This window comes from Petromyzon marinus, chromosome 68, assembly GCF_048934315.1.
Source record: "Petromyzon marinus isolate PM22_M1 ecotype Great Lakes invasive population chromosome 68, UKy_Petmar_22M1.pri1.0, whole genome shotgun sequence".
NCBI classification, from domain to species: domain Eukaryota; kingdom Metazoa; phylum Chordata; class Hyperoartia; order Petromyzontiformes; family Petromyzontidae; genus Petromyzon; species Petromyzon marinus.
Window position 1 is genome coordinate 5,876,610 of NC_133734.1, and position 13,706 is coordinate 5,890,315.

General features: G+C 50.1%; 1 protein-coding gene across 1 annotated transcript in view; it reads left to right on the plus strand.

Annotated features, from left to right (window-relative positions):
• The first annotated feature begins 6,793 nt into the window (after nt 1-6,793).
• The window catches only part of LOC142906629 (uncharacterized), a 36,627-nt gene continuing 29,714 nt past the window's right edge, over nt 6,794-13,706 (plus strand). Inside the window, exons 1-3 of the mRNA XM_076054853.1 lie at nt 6,794-7,006; nt 9,011-9,190; nt 13,333-13,377. Of these exons, the coding sequence (XP_075910968.1) occupies nt 9,143-9,190; nt 13,333-13,377 (93 nt within the window). The 5' untranslated portion in view covers nt 6,794-7,006; nt 9,011-9,142. The remainder of the gene's footprint in view (nt 7,007-9,010; nt 9,191-13,332; nt 13,378-13,706) is intronic.

Here is a 13,706-nt window from a genome sequence, read left to right on the forward strand (position 1 = left end):
ACACCGCGATTCCCCTTCCAGTTATGGATTCATTTCGTTCCAGCGCAGCCACAGCCAACTCCTCCATATATGGACTTTCAATTAACTGAAATAGCCAACGACTGTCTCGTAGCGCAACATCTAGCGGAGACCTTTAGCGACGATGGCGACGAGACGACAGCGACGCCGAGACGAGTCCACTCCGAGAACCGACAGACTCGTGTGGAGGTGGGTGGGGTGTAGGTACGTACCATGGTGTGATGGTGTACACTCGTGTGTGTGTGTGATGGTGTGGTGATGTGCGCTCGTGTGTGTACCTGGCGCAGCCTGAGTGAGGCCTGGTTGGTCGTGCACCTTGTGCAGCCTGGGTGGGGCCTGGTTGGTCGTGCACATGACACTGCCTGAGTTAGGCCTAGCTGATCATGCACCTGGCGCAGCCTGAGTGAGGCCTAGCTAATAGTGCACCTGGTGCAGCCTGAGTGAGGCCTAGTAAATCATGCACAAGGCGCAGCCTGAGTGAGGCTTAGTTGGTCATACACGTGGCGCGACCTGAGTGAGGCCTGGTTGTGTACATGACACTGCCTGGGTAAGGGCTGGCGGATCGTGCACCTGGCACAGCCTGAGAGAGGCCTGGTTAATCATGCACAAGGCGCAGCCTGAGTGAGGCCTAGTAAATCATGCACCTGGCGCAGCCTGAGTGAGGCCTGGTTGATCGCGTCCATGTCGCAGCCTGAGTGAGGCCTAGTTAATAGTGCGACGGACCACAAGCTGTGTTCCTGCCAAGGCAACATTGCCACGGACTCCAAGCTGTGTTCCTGCCAAGACAACATTACCACGGACCCCAGGCTGTGTTCCTGCCAAGGCAACATTGCCACGGACCCCAGGCTGTGTTCCTGCCAAGGCAACATTGCCACGGACTCCAAGCTGTGTTCTGCCAAGGCAACATTGCCACAGACTCCAAGCTGTGTTCCTGCCAAGGCAACATTGCCACGGACCCCAGGCTGTGTTCCTGCCAGGGCAGCATTGCCACGGACCCCAAGCTGTCTTCCGACGGCATCTCCACACATCCCTGATCGACCAGGATCCGAACGGGCATCTTGGCTAAAAAATCGGTGCCTAATAGGCACGGTATGGCCAGAGTCCTAGAGACCAACACAGGTCCCCGCAACACGATCTCCCCTATAGCCACAGACGCGACGACATGGCCCAAAATACCAAGGCTACCCCCGTTGGCAGCCACGCACGCAACGGCCCCACACTGTGCGGCAGCGACCGGAAAACGGCCTCGGACACAATGGTGGCGGACGCCCCCGTATCCACCAGGATCCTCACGTCGACCCCCTGCACGCGCCCCACCACGGCCGAGGACCCGACAGCGGCGGCCACCACGCGATGCGCGAGGGCCCGCCACTGGCGAGTTCCTCTGGGCCACCCGATTGTCGGGTGCCCCGAACCGGACCCCCCAGAGATGGGCCCATGAAGATGGACCCTAACCCTACGAGATGCCTGAGGTGGAGACAGCGGCCGTGCGATGGATGCGTCGCGACTTGCCTGCTGCCCGGGAGGCTCCGCTGCTGGAGGGACGCCCGCAGGAGGAGAGGCCTTGGAGAAGGCCCCGGGCTCGTTGTTGCACCCCCTCTCAAAGTGGCCCACCTGGCCACAATGAAAGCAGGTGGCCCGCCCCCGGGCCTGCGGACGGTGAGGTCCCGTCCGCCCCGGCCCCCCTGGCCGGCGAGCATACCCACCGTCCCCGTGGCAGTCGTAGGCTGCCGCGGCCATGAAGGCGTCCTCCCCGCTGGGCGGCGCCACCGCTGGCGGCGCTGGGGCACCCACGCACGCCGCCATCGCTGGAGGCCGACGCAGTGCAAGGTGGGACTGAATATTTTGCGCGACAGCCAGCGAAGTGGCCTTGGCCCCTGCCCTGATGGACATCACGATCCCCAGCTCCCCTGCGAGGACCAGCAGCCTCTCCAGGACCAGGGAGTCCAGCGCAGTCCCTTCCATGTCGGGATATGCGGCCCGAGCCAATGCAAGGAGGGAGCAGCGGAACGCAAGAGGCGATTCCCCCTCCTCCCTGCGGCACGCGGTGAACTTGAGGCACGCTTCGTTGGGCGGCTCAAACACCTCGGCCATCTGCTGATAGGCCGACTGCAGCGTCGCCTTCTCCGCCGGTGGGATGTTCAGAAAGGTGTGCAGTGCCCTAGCGTCCAAGCATGTGGGCAGTGCGAGCAGCTCCTCCTCTTCCGGCCAGCGCACGGACCGATAGGCCGCATCAAACCTGGCCTGGAAATCCAGCCGTCACCCCTTCGTGGACACAAACGGCGCCACAGGGGGCAGCCGTCGCAGCCGAAGGTGAGCCAACCCAACCCCCGGCCCAGACTCACCCACAGCAGCGATCTCTGGCGTCGCCGCGGCCGCAGCTGCCTCGCCCGGACCCGGGGCCCCGGCAGGCTGCGGGCACATCGCCCCCTGCCCCGCGACCGCAGCCTCCCCCGCCGCTTCCCCCGCCGCCCCGGCTCGCAGCGAGCCCGCGGCGCCATTGGCGGCGACGAGCGGAGCGGCAGCGCGTATGGGCGCCGCCATGACAGGTGTCGTGGCGGCGACCTGTGGCGTCGTGTAATCCATGGCGGCCGCCGGCGGCGTCGCAGAAAAAAATGGCGGCGCCCTGTCCCGGTGCGGCGGTTGGTGAATTGGCGCCAACCGGGAGTTCGGCGGGAAGCGCGGCCTCGGCAACGTCGCGACGGCCGTGCCCCCCATCGCCCCCGCGTGTGTGCGCACCCGCACCTCGAGCAGCGCGGCGGTGAGCTGCGCCACCGACTGCTGGAGCAGCTCCAGCTTGGGCAGCTGCACCGCGCTACACGTCGGCTGGCGGCGCCGCAGCTCCCTCAGCCGCCGCCTCCCCCGGCTCCAGCCGGGCCACCTCCACGGGGCGTGTATCCGGGGCCCCGACCTCCGGGTTCTTCACCAGGGCCGCGTCACCGTCTTCCTCTTCGTGCGCCGGTATACCAAGCGTGGTCTTCCGTTTCGCGCCAGATTTGGACATGGTCGCGAGCACGGAAGCCAATCATGACACCAGTTGTTGTGTTGTAAATGACGACACGAAGGCAGATGTTGTCGGGGCTGATGCCAACAGTTTATTAAGGGCTGTTGCCTAGCTTTTGGGGAAGGGCTAAGACAAGACTTGGGTAAGCTAAATCTCCCCAGGGGAAGGGTACTGGGAATCCCTACGACTCCCAGGCTCACAGGCTCTTCCCACTGCGCTTACCGATGGGTTATCCAACTCGGTAAGCACAGTGGGAAGAGCCGGGTGAAGTAGCCCCCCTAGCCTGGAGCTAGTTGTCCCCTACCCTGGGTCCCCACTTCCCTACCGCTCACGAACCCGGCTCCTGGCAAAGACCCCCTCTACGTCACCGGTCCCCCCTCAAATCCCCCGAGGGGACATGACGTCACTCCTCCCGAGGCAAGTGTGACATTCCGTCATCCCTCTACTCCTCAACAATTGTATCCTTTTAAACCCTATCTTTGTTCCATTACTTCCCCATCACTCCTTCCAAACTTCATTCTGCCCTTAAAAATAACACCATCTGTGAGCTACTGCTATTTGTCCAAGGTTCGCCGCTCTTCATCCTTTCACAGAAAATACTTGTGCAAACTATTAATTCTACTTTTCTTATTTCTGGGTGGTATTGAGCTTCATCCTGGCCCAAATGAAAAGAACTCGTATAATTCTGTAGATTTTTCTGGCATGAAATGTGTTGGTGTTCTACACGTCAACATCAGAGGGCTTGTAATTAAATTAAGTCAACTAAAACTAGAAGTGGCAAATCTTTACCCGGACATTTTTTGCCTAACAGAAACATTTCTCACTCCTGCCGTACATGACTTGCAGATTGCGATTGACAACTACAACCTTTTTCGGCTTGACCGAGGATCTAAAGGAGGTGGAATTGCCATCTATGTTCGTAATACTATTGCATGTTCACTAGCTCACTCCTTGTTTAGAAAATGTTGCTTTGAAGGTCTGGCTCTCAAAATAACTCTCCCAAATAATCAACAGATATTGGTAGTGTGCTGCTATCGACCTAGTGGGAAGGATGTTGAAGCTGCATCTGCACAGAGAGAGCTTTTTGGGGGCCTTCCTAAAGGTGAAATAGTTTTAGTGGGTGATCTAAATTGGAATTGGCTAAACCCGCCGGCCGTGGCCACAAATTTTTCAGATGAATTTAATCTGTTTCAATTAATAAATTTCCCCACAAGACCCAACCTAAAAAATCCGGGACACTCATCTCTGCTTGACGTCCTATTGACAAATGCCCCTCACAATTTCACACTGACTGGTGTTCTGGGTAATAACCTTAGTGATCACTCCTTCATTTTTGGGGTGAGATCATCAGCCAGACCCAAAGCCCCCCGTAAATTGGTTGAGAAGCACTCTATGAGACACTTCAGCACTCAGGCATTTACTAATGATGTGCTTCACTCGGATATTGACAAGGTCTGTGATATCCCCAACCTGACTAAGGCTTTGGAGACCCCCATGCTCATGGCTTCTTTTATGCTGCTAACGCGGCCTGGCTCTGCCCTGACCGCATCTCCCTTCTCCTGAACCCGCTAGCAGGTTCCAGGGGCCTCCAGACGGGGTCCTCCGTGACCCTTTCCCCAGTTACTCCGCTCTGCCAACACGCACCGTGCTCACGCCCTCAACGGCGTGTGCGCTGTCTGTCCACCACAGTTGCCGCTGCTGTCCACCAGCCGGCACTGTTACGCTACGTATGTACGTTGAACTAAGTTCGGCACCGTACGTAGCCAACCGTGGATAATTGGTCAGTGCGGGAGGCAGGACAACAACACTGAACACAAGCACGCTAAACAAGTTCATGATTAATCTTCTTTAAATAATTACAAAAAAATACAGCAATAGACTTTTATGAAATATTTTTGAAAGAGAATGGAGACACCCCAACTGAAGTTGCCCAAATCCCTCACCGGTGTCACTGTTGTGGTAGAGTTTGACAACAACAAACACAACTCTACAAAGTACGAGTTGAGATTTCAGAATGTTTTACACGGACAGACAAACAGGCTGAGAGACAGGCAGAGAGACAGGCAGACAAACAGGCAGACGGACAAACACGTAGGCGTGGAGTTGATTCACAAGAACAAAAAAGAAAGCAGAAATGATGGGTAACTTCACTTCACATCTTGATTTGAAGCTTCACTTCACATTCTAGATTTAAAGCTTTCGTGATTGCAAGGATCCATACTCTTTGGTTCGAATAGAACCAAAGAGTATTCACTTCACATGTTATGGCCCGTGACAAAGATCTCACGTGCAGCCTTAAACAGACTCGTAGTGGGCAAGTGCTTTTAGCGAGAAGACACACATACGCAACGACACACACACAGATAAGGCACACACAGGCAACAACATCAAACGCCATTCGCCACTAGGTGGCGGTGACATCACCACGGCGCTTGTGCCAGGCTAGGTGCACCCCAAGGCCACGTGAAGTGTCGAATGCCCGCTGGCAGGAGGTCACGGGGCAGACCCAGCAGGTGCCATGGGTCGACTGACTGAGATGACTGAGATGACTGACCGATGCACCACCTGTGCCCCCTACTATGCCACTTTGCTCTGTTTTAGCCGCACGGTGCTCCGCTCGTTGTTGTGAGCGTCGCTCCTCTGCCCTCCGCTGTTGTTGCTGAAGGGCGACTGCCTCCAACTGCCCCAGTAGCTTCCTCAACGTGCACCTAGCCTGGCACTGCCCAGTGGCATCCTTCACGAGCCTCCTCCACAGAGGGCGCGATTGACACCACTGGTACCAGTCATCCGGGACGGGTGACTATAAACAATCTATAAACTATTATCTGGTTAAATTTCGATTTAAAGCTTTCGTGACTGCAATGATTCATCTTCTTTGGTTCTTTCGGTAAAGTCACGTAGAATGAGAATAAAATAATAAATTGCGTTATTTTATTTTATCAATTTATTATTTTATTCTCATTCTACGTGACTTTACCGAAAGAACCAAAGAAGATATTATCTGGTTCTTTCGGTTCAGTCACGGAGATTGAAAAAAAATTAAAATTTAAAAAATTAAATACAAATAATGCAGTCTACATTGGTGGGTTTTTTATTCTATCTACTTGACTTTACCAAAAGAACCAAAGAATATGAATTCCTGCAATCACTAAAGTTTGAAGTCAAAATTTTATCTATAAACTATTTACGAAGCTTTTATTTTGTTACCAGGTGAGAACCCGCTGAGCGACGTGGCTCTTTTTCAAAAGCCACCTGGCCACGAATGGGAGCTCAACGAAGTGGCTGATATCGTCATCATGGTCATCGTTGTGGAAACTTACAGCGGCAGACAAAGACTCTGAACGCGCAGTGACGTTGATTGTAAATGTGGAGGGGAAAACCGGGAGGACCCGGAGAAAAATTCCACGCGATCACGGGAAGATTGACGCAGACTCCGCATTTACAGCAGTAGGCATCGTCAGGGTTTGGACTGAATCCACGACCTCCTGTAGACCACGCGAGGTAGTCAACATCTCACCACCGTGATGATGATGATGAGAGAGACACACAAAGACTCCACATTCATAACGGGCATCGTCAAGGTCGGGGAACGAACCCACGACCTCTTGTATACCAGGCGAGGGAGTGAACATTCGGGTCATCGCCACATCTGTCTCACAAAAAGAAATCCGTGTCACCGCCTGCCGCTAGAGGCTCGCAGTGGAGCGTTAAGAATAGGAGCGGTCGTTAAACCGAAACTCAATGACAAGGAAGTCTTCAGTCCCACACAAACAGGAAGAAAGGAGCTCGGTGACCTCGGGGGGGTTGTTAAGAGACACACCGAGGCAGTCTCTGTGTGTCTGTGTCTGTCTGAGGCTCTCTCTGTGTGTCTGTGTCTGTCTGAGGCTGTCTCTGTGTGTCTGTATCTGTCTGAGGCTGTCTCTGTGTCTGTCTGGACCAGGCTGATCGTGGTGAAGACGGTGAGTCGTCATCCAAGTGGCACAGGTGAGACGCGGATGTTTGTGTCTGTGTATGTGTCTGTGTCTGCGTATCCGTGTGTGTCTTTGTGTCTCTGTATGTCTTTGTGTCTTTATATCTGCGTGTCTGTGTATCCATGTGTATTTGTGTGTCTGTGTGTGTCTGTATATCTGTGTGTGTCTGTGTATTTGTGTGTGTCTGTGTATATGTTTGCGTGTGTCTGTGTGTTTTTGTATCTGTGTGTGTCTGTATGTCTATGTATCTGTGTGTTTCTGTGTGTGTCTGTGAATCTGTGTGTTTCTGTGTATCTATGTGTCTGTGTGTGTCTGTGTATCTATGTGTGTCTGTGTATCTGTGTGTGTCTGTGTATCAGGGTGTATGTGTGTATCTGAGTGTGTCTTTGTGTATGTGCGTATCTGAGTCTGTATCTGTATGTCTGATTCTCAGTGTGTGTTTCAGTAGCTTCGTCAATGTGCACCTAGCCTGGCACTGCTCAGTGGCATCCTTCACGAGCCTCCTCCACAGAGGGCGCTCTTGACACCGCCGGTACCAGTAATCCGGGACGGGTGACTATAAACAATCTCTAAACTATTTACCAAGCTACTATTATTATGTTACCAGGTAAGAACCCGCTGAGCTAAGTAGCTCTTTTTCAAAAGCCACCTGGCCACGAATGAGAGCTCAACGCAGTGGCTGACATCGTCATCATCATCGTTGTGGAAACTAAGGGACCTTCCATAAATGACGTAACGCACCTAGGGGGGGTCAGACATTTGTGACGATGTGTGACGAGGTGGGGGGGGGGGTTGAGAAATGTGACGTCACATCAAAATGCGCAACTTTAAATAAATATAGACAACACGTTCTATTTAATTAAATAGACTTTTTAATAAATGTTTTCTCCTACAACATCAGAGTGCAGCGCCACATTAAATACGCACTACAATGACAATAGTTTAAAGCGATTTGAAGCATGTTTGATATATTTTTTTGGGGGGGGGGGGCAGAGATTTGTGACGTCATATTTGAGAGGGATCTGACTTCTGGTGACGCCGTGTGACGAGGGGGGGGGGGTAAAAAATCGTCCAAAATCGCGTGACAGTCCGGTCCCTTCACCTGATGAAGACCACTTGTGTTGTGGCCGAAACGTCGTGATTTTTGTTCTTTTATTTTTGCCTACGTGACTTTACCGAATAGAACCAAAGAGTATGGATCCTTGCAGTCACGAAAGCTTCAAATCTAGAATCGCGTGACGTCATTTATGGACGGCCCCCTACAGCGACAAAGACTCTGGACGCGCAGTGACGTTGATTGTAAATGTGGAGGGGACAACCGGAGGACCCGGAGAGAAATTCCACGCGATCACGGGAAGAGAGACGCAGACTCCAAATATACAGCAGCAGCAGGCATCGTCAGGGTCCGTGTCGAACCCACAACCTCCTGTAGACCAGGCGAGGGAGTTAACATCTTCTAGTCACCGTGATGATGATGATGATGAGAGAGAGAAGCAGGCTCCGCATATACAGCAGCAGCAGCAGGCATAGTCAGGTTTGGGACGGAACCAACGACCTCCTATAGGCCAGGCGAGGGAGTTAACATCTCCTGGCCACCGTGATGATTATGAGAGAGAGATGCAGATTCCAACTATTCAGCAGACACCGCCAGGATAAAATCGAACCCACGACCTCCTGCGTACCAGGGCGAGGTAGTCAACATCTCGACACAACAATCCGCACGAGAGGGAGCATCACGAGAGCGACCCTCCAGTGGGCATTTTTGGGTCTCCTCTTCCAAGCTGCGCCAACGACGTTGTAAGTGGTGGGGGTAGCCAAACCTCACACCACACCGTTCAGGTATGCGGACCTGGAATGCAAATTGAATGGTTAGCCAACAAACTGCGGTGCCTAGCAAACACCGTGCGCGCTCTCTCTCTCGTGTGTTTGTGTGACCACGCATCGCCTCGATCGCTGCCTTCCGTTTTAAAGGTGACCGACGATGCTGGTCAGTAACCACTTCAAGTCGTTCTTTCAGCTCTCTCTTCAGTCGGCGCCGCTTAAGCGACCGCACGGGGAGTGTCCCGGAGCGGTTTGGCGCAACCGACAGCGAAGAAACCGCAGCGCAGATGAAGGAAAATCACCGAAGGCGGGCGGAGGGACGTAAAAAATGAATCTTCCGTCGTGTTTCATCGCCCTTCAATCGTTCGCGACGCTGGTGAGTGAACTTACGCCACAGAAGAGTTTCAGGACAGAGCAGTTTATTTAGAGTTGCCCTGTGACTTAAGAAGATCTTGAATCGGGTTTCATCAACAAAACATCAAAACTGTAAAATTAAAAATACAACGATAGCAACAGGTCTCATACAAATTATAACTACAATAAATACAAGCAATGAATAAAGCCAACACATTTTAATTTTTACAATATATTAATCTGGATTTGAAGCTTTCGTGACTGCAGGAATCCATACTCTTTGTATCCCCTGCTGTGATTGTCTCATCTGATGATGGTCGCTTGTGTTGCAATCTAAACGTCGTGGTCTATTATTTTCTACCTACGTGACTTTACCGAAATAACCAAAGAGTACATTATATTACTTAATTATTAATTCTATTTTTTACTAAAGTGAAAATTAATATTAGACAAACATATTGCAAAATAGTGCATCTAGAGTGAGGAATAAGATTTGTTAAAATATTGCAAAACGGGGAATAGAAACGCAAACCAGAGGACGCCTGATGTGGTCTGGGACTGTTGTTGTTGTAGTTGTCTTGGTGTGGGCTTGGACTGTTTTTGTCTTGTTGTGGTCTGCTACTGTTGTTGTTGTCCTGGTATGGTCTGGGACGGTTGTTGTTGTCTTGGTGTGGTTTGGGGCTGTTGTTGTTGTCTTGGTGTTGTCTGGGACTATTGTTGTTGTCTTGGTGTGGTCTGGGACTGTTGTTGTCTTGGTGTGGTCTGGGGCTGTTGTTGTTGTCTTGGTGTGGTCTGGGACTGGTTTTTGTTATTTTATTTTTACCTACGTGACTTTACCGAATAGAACCAAAGAGTATGGATCCTTGCAGTCACGAAAGCTTCAAATCTAGAATTGGGACTGTTGTTGTTGTTGTTGTCTTGGTGTGGTCTGGGACTGTTGTTGTTGTTGTTGTTGTCTTGGTATGGTCTGGGACTGTTGTTGTTGTCTTGGTGTGGTCTGGGACTGTTTTTGTTGTCTTGTTGTGGTCTGCTACTGTTGTTGTTGTTGTCTTGGTGTGGTCTGGGACTGTTGTTGCTGTCTTGGTGTGGTCTGGGACTGTTGTTGTCTTGGTGTGGTCTGGGGCTGTTGTTGTTGTTGTCTTGGTGTGGTCTGGGACTGTTGTTGTCTTGGTGTGGTCTGGGACTGTTGTTGTCGTGGTGTGGTCTGGGACTGTTGTTGTTGTTGTCTTGCTGTGGTCTGGGACTGGTTTTTGTTATTTTATTTTTACCTACGTGACTTTACCGAATAGAACCAAAGAGTATGGATCCTTGCAATCATGAAAACTTCAAATCTAGAATTGGGACTGTTGTTGTTGTTGTTGTTGTCTTGGTGTGGTCTAGGACTGTTGTGGTTGTTGTCTTAGTGTGGTCTGGGAATGTTGTTGTTGTCTTGGTGGGGTCTGCGAATGTTGTTGTGTTGCCTTGCCTAAAAGCTTGCATTTGATGTTTATAAACTGCCACGAATTTACGTCCAGTATACTCTCTTTTCTTCGTGTGAATTTTCCCCGGATGTTTATGTCAAAAAACAACTAATTTAGGGTTATAAATTGTATTTAAGTTTCTCTGCCACGGCAAAGTAAAAAAAAAATTACTCACCAATTGAATGATCCCATAAGTCGCTCACAATGATGCACAATTGATGACCATTTCAATTGTCACTCTTTCTATTGTGAATGTTCAACCGAGGGATGATGCACGTGCTCAGTGATAATATCACTTTTCTGGCACCCGCCCAGCAGAAGATTCGGCCCACTAAGTCGATGACAGCAGAGCCACAGCCAATCAGCATCAACCAAACTCAGCCCTACTAAGTGGATGATAGCAGAACCACAGCCAATCAGCATCAACCAAACTCAGCCCCACTAAGTGGATGACAGCAGAGCCACAGCCAATCAGCATCAACCAAACTCAGCCCCACTAAGTGGATGACAGCAGAACCACTGCCAATCAGCATCAATCAAACTCAGCCTCACTAAGTGAATGACAGCAGAACCACAGCCATTCAGCATCAACCAAACTCAGCCCTACTAAGTGGATGATAGCAGAACCACAGCCAATCAGCATCAACCAAACTCAGCCCCACTAAGTGGATGACAGCAGAACCACAGCCAATCTGCATCAACCAAACTCAGCCCCACTAAGTGGATGACAGCAGAGCCACAGCCAATCAGCATCAACCAAACTCAGCCCCACTAAGTAGATGATAGCAGAGCCACAGCCAATCAGCATCAATCAAACTCAGCCCCACTAAGTGAATGATAGCAGAGCCACAGCCAATCAGCATCAACCAAACTCAGCCCCACTAAGTGGATGACAGCAGAACCACAGCCAATCAACATCAACCAAACTCAGCCCCACTAAGTGGATGACAGCAGAACCACAGCCAATCAGCATCAACCAAACTCAGCCCCCCTGTGTGTAAAGATATTGCAACTACTGTACTGTAGCGGCAATCACGCGGATTTCGGATTAACCGGTGCAACACAATTGTTTGGGTTTAAGCATCGTGTGACCTGTAAATAAACATGTTCAAGATAATAAAGTGTATAACTGTTTTAGATTACATTTTGACTTAAAACATTTGTGACTGCAGGAATTAATATTAGATTTTAAGTTTTCGTGACTGCAGGAATCCATACTCTTTGGTTCTTTCGGCAAAGTCACGTAGTAGGTAGAAAATAACATAAATTAAATCACGACGTTTTGATTGCAACACAAGCAATCATCATCAAGTGGGAAAACCACAGCAAGATTTTGTTTTTGTTGAAGTGTGAGACAGTTGCCGTGGTAAGAGGTTATACAGGCCAGGAAGGGGGAGGAGCCAGGGGGGAGAGGGAAGGGGGGTGGTAGGGGGAGGGTAAGAGCTGCGTGGTGTAGTCGTACCCGGCAGATATGAAAGACAACAACCAATACTAAGCAGTTAAGGTTTTACCTGGTTAATAACATCCTTCCAATGATTGCTCAATTTGTATCCATCTTCTCGGTTGAAGTTATGTCTATATTTATATATCTGGATGGCTTCATGAACAAACCTTTGATAGTAGCCTGAAGGTTTGCAAAGTACCTTGGTCTCGGAAAAAACAATATCATGCGAACCCACAGCGTTATAACAATGGTCAGCCACGGCAGAGGAATTGGTTCTGCCGTGTTTCAGATCTGCCTTGTGTTCGCGAACACAGTCAGAGACATGTCGTTTCGTTTTCCCAATGTAACAGCTACCACAGATGCAACTTAGTTTGTAGACTCCAGGGTATTGCAAGTCAGGAATGACATCCTTCACAGATGGGATTAGATCACGGATTTTGTGTACTTTATTGAATCGGACCTGGATCTTGTGTTTGTTTAAGATTTTGGAAATCTTTTTGGTAACACCTGCTATGTATGGTAACGTGATGTTTTTGATCGGCATATCAGGGGGTTGTTTCTCCATGGTTGGAGAAACAGCTTTGCGATTAATGCGGTCTGAGTACCCATTCATCAGGCCCTCAAGATGAATGGGTACTCGTTTAGAGTATTTGGCTGTTATAATCTTAGTTATTTCGGTAAAGTCACGTAGAAGTGAAACAATAAAATAATAAATACATAAAACAATAAAATTATCATGACGTTTCGACTGCAGCACAAGCAATCATCAGGTGTGAAAACCACAGCAAGAAAAAATTGAATTTTCTACGTGACTTTGCCGAAAGAACCAAGAATATGAATCCTTGCAGTCACAAAAGCTTTAAATCAACATTTATTTGCCTGTTGCTGTAAATTTCCACGTGGTGATGATGATGATCATGACGATATCAGCCCACTTGGTTGATCTGCTATCATTGGGGGCGGTGGCTAGGGGTGGCTTCTGAACAAACATAGCAGTTCAGTTTTGGGGGCCTTACATCTTGTTAAATAAATACATATTTTGGTTTAGTTTATCAGTCTCTAAGTATCTCTATAGGTCTCTATCGATCTCTCTATAGATTCACCGCTTCCTTATTTATCGTTGTGCATTCTTTTGGTCCTCATTTCTAATTTTTGAAATTTGAAATAGACGCTGTTTTAGTTTAAATGGCGTATTTTGAGAACGCGTTGATGGACGCATGCTCAGAGTGGTTGTTTTTTTACGTTTCCTGTTGTCTGCAGATACTTCTCTCTGAAAGTGCAACGATCAGCAAAGGGCTACGAGAGGTAAGGTGCAAACAAAAACGTGTCGCCACTAGGAAAATTTTAGGGCTCGTCAATTGCACCCCAGCATCTCAAAGCCATGGGTTGTCTGACTGAGATGACCGGTAGATGCACCACCAGCTGTACCCCCTACTGTAACAACTCGCAGCATTTTATACGCCCGGCGCTTCGCTCATTGTTGTGAGCATCACTCCAGTGCCCTCGGCTATAGCAACAACAACGGTCATTCGCCACTAAGTGGCGGTGACATCACCACGACGCTTGTGCCAGGCCATGTGTACCTTGAGGCCACGTGAAGTGTCGATCTCCCGCTGGCAGGAGGTCACAAGGCA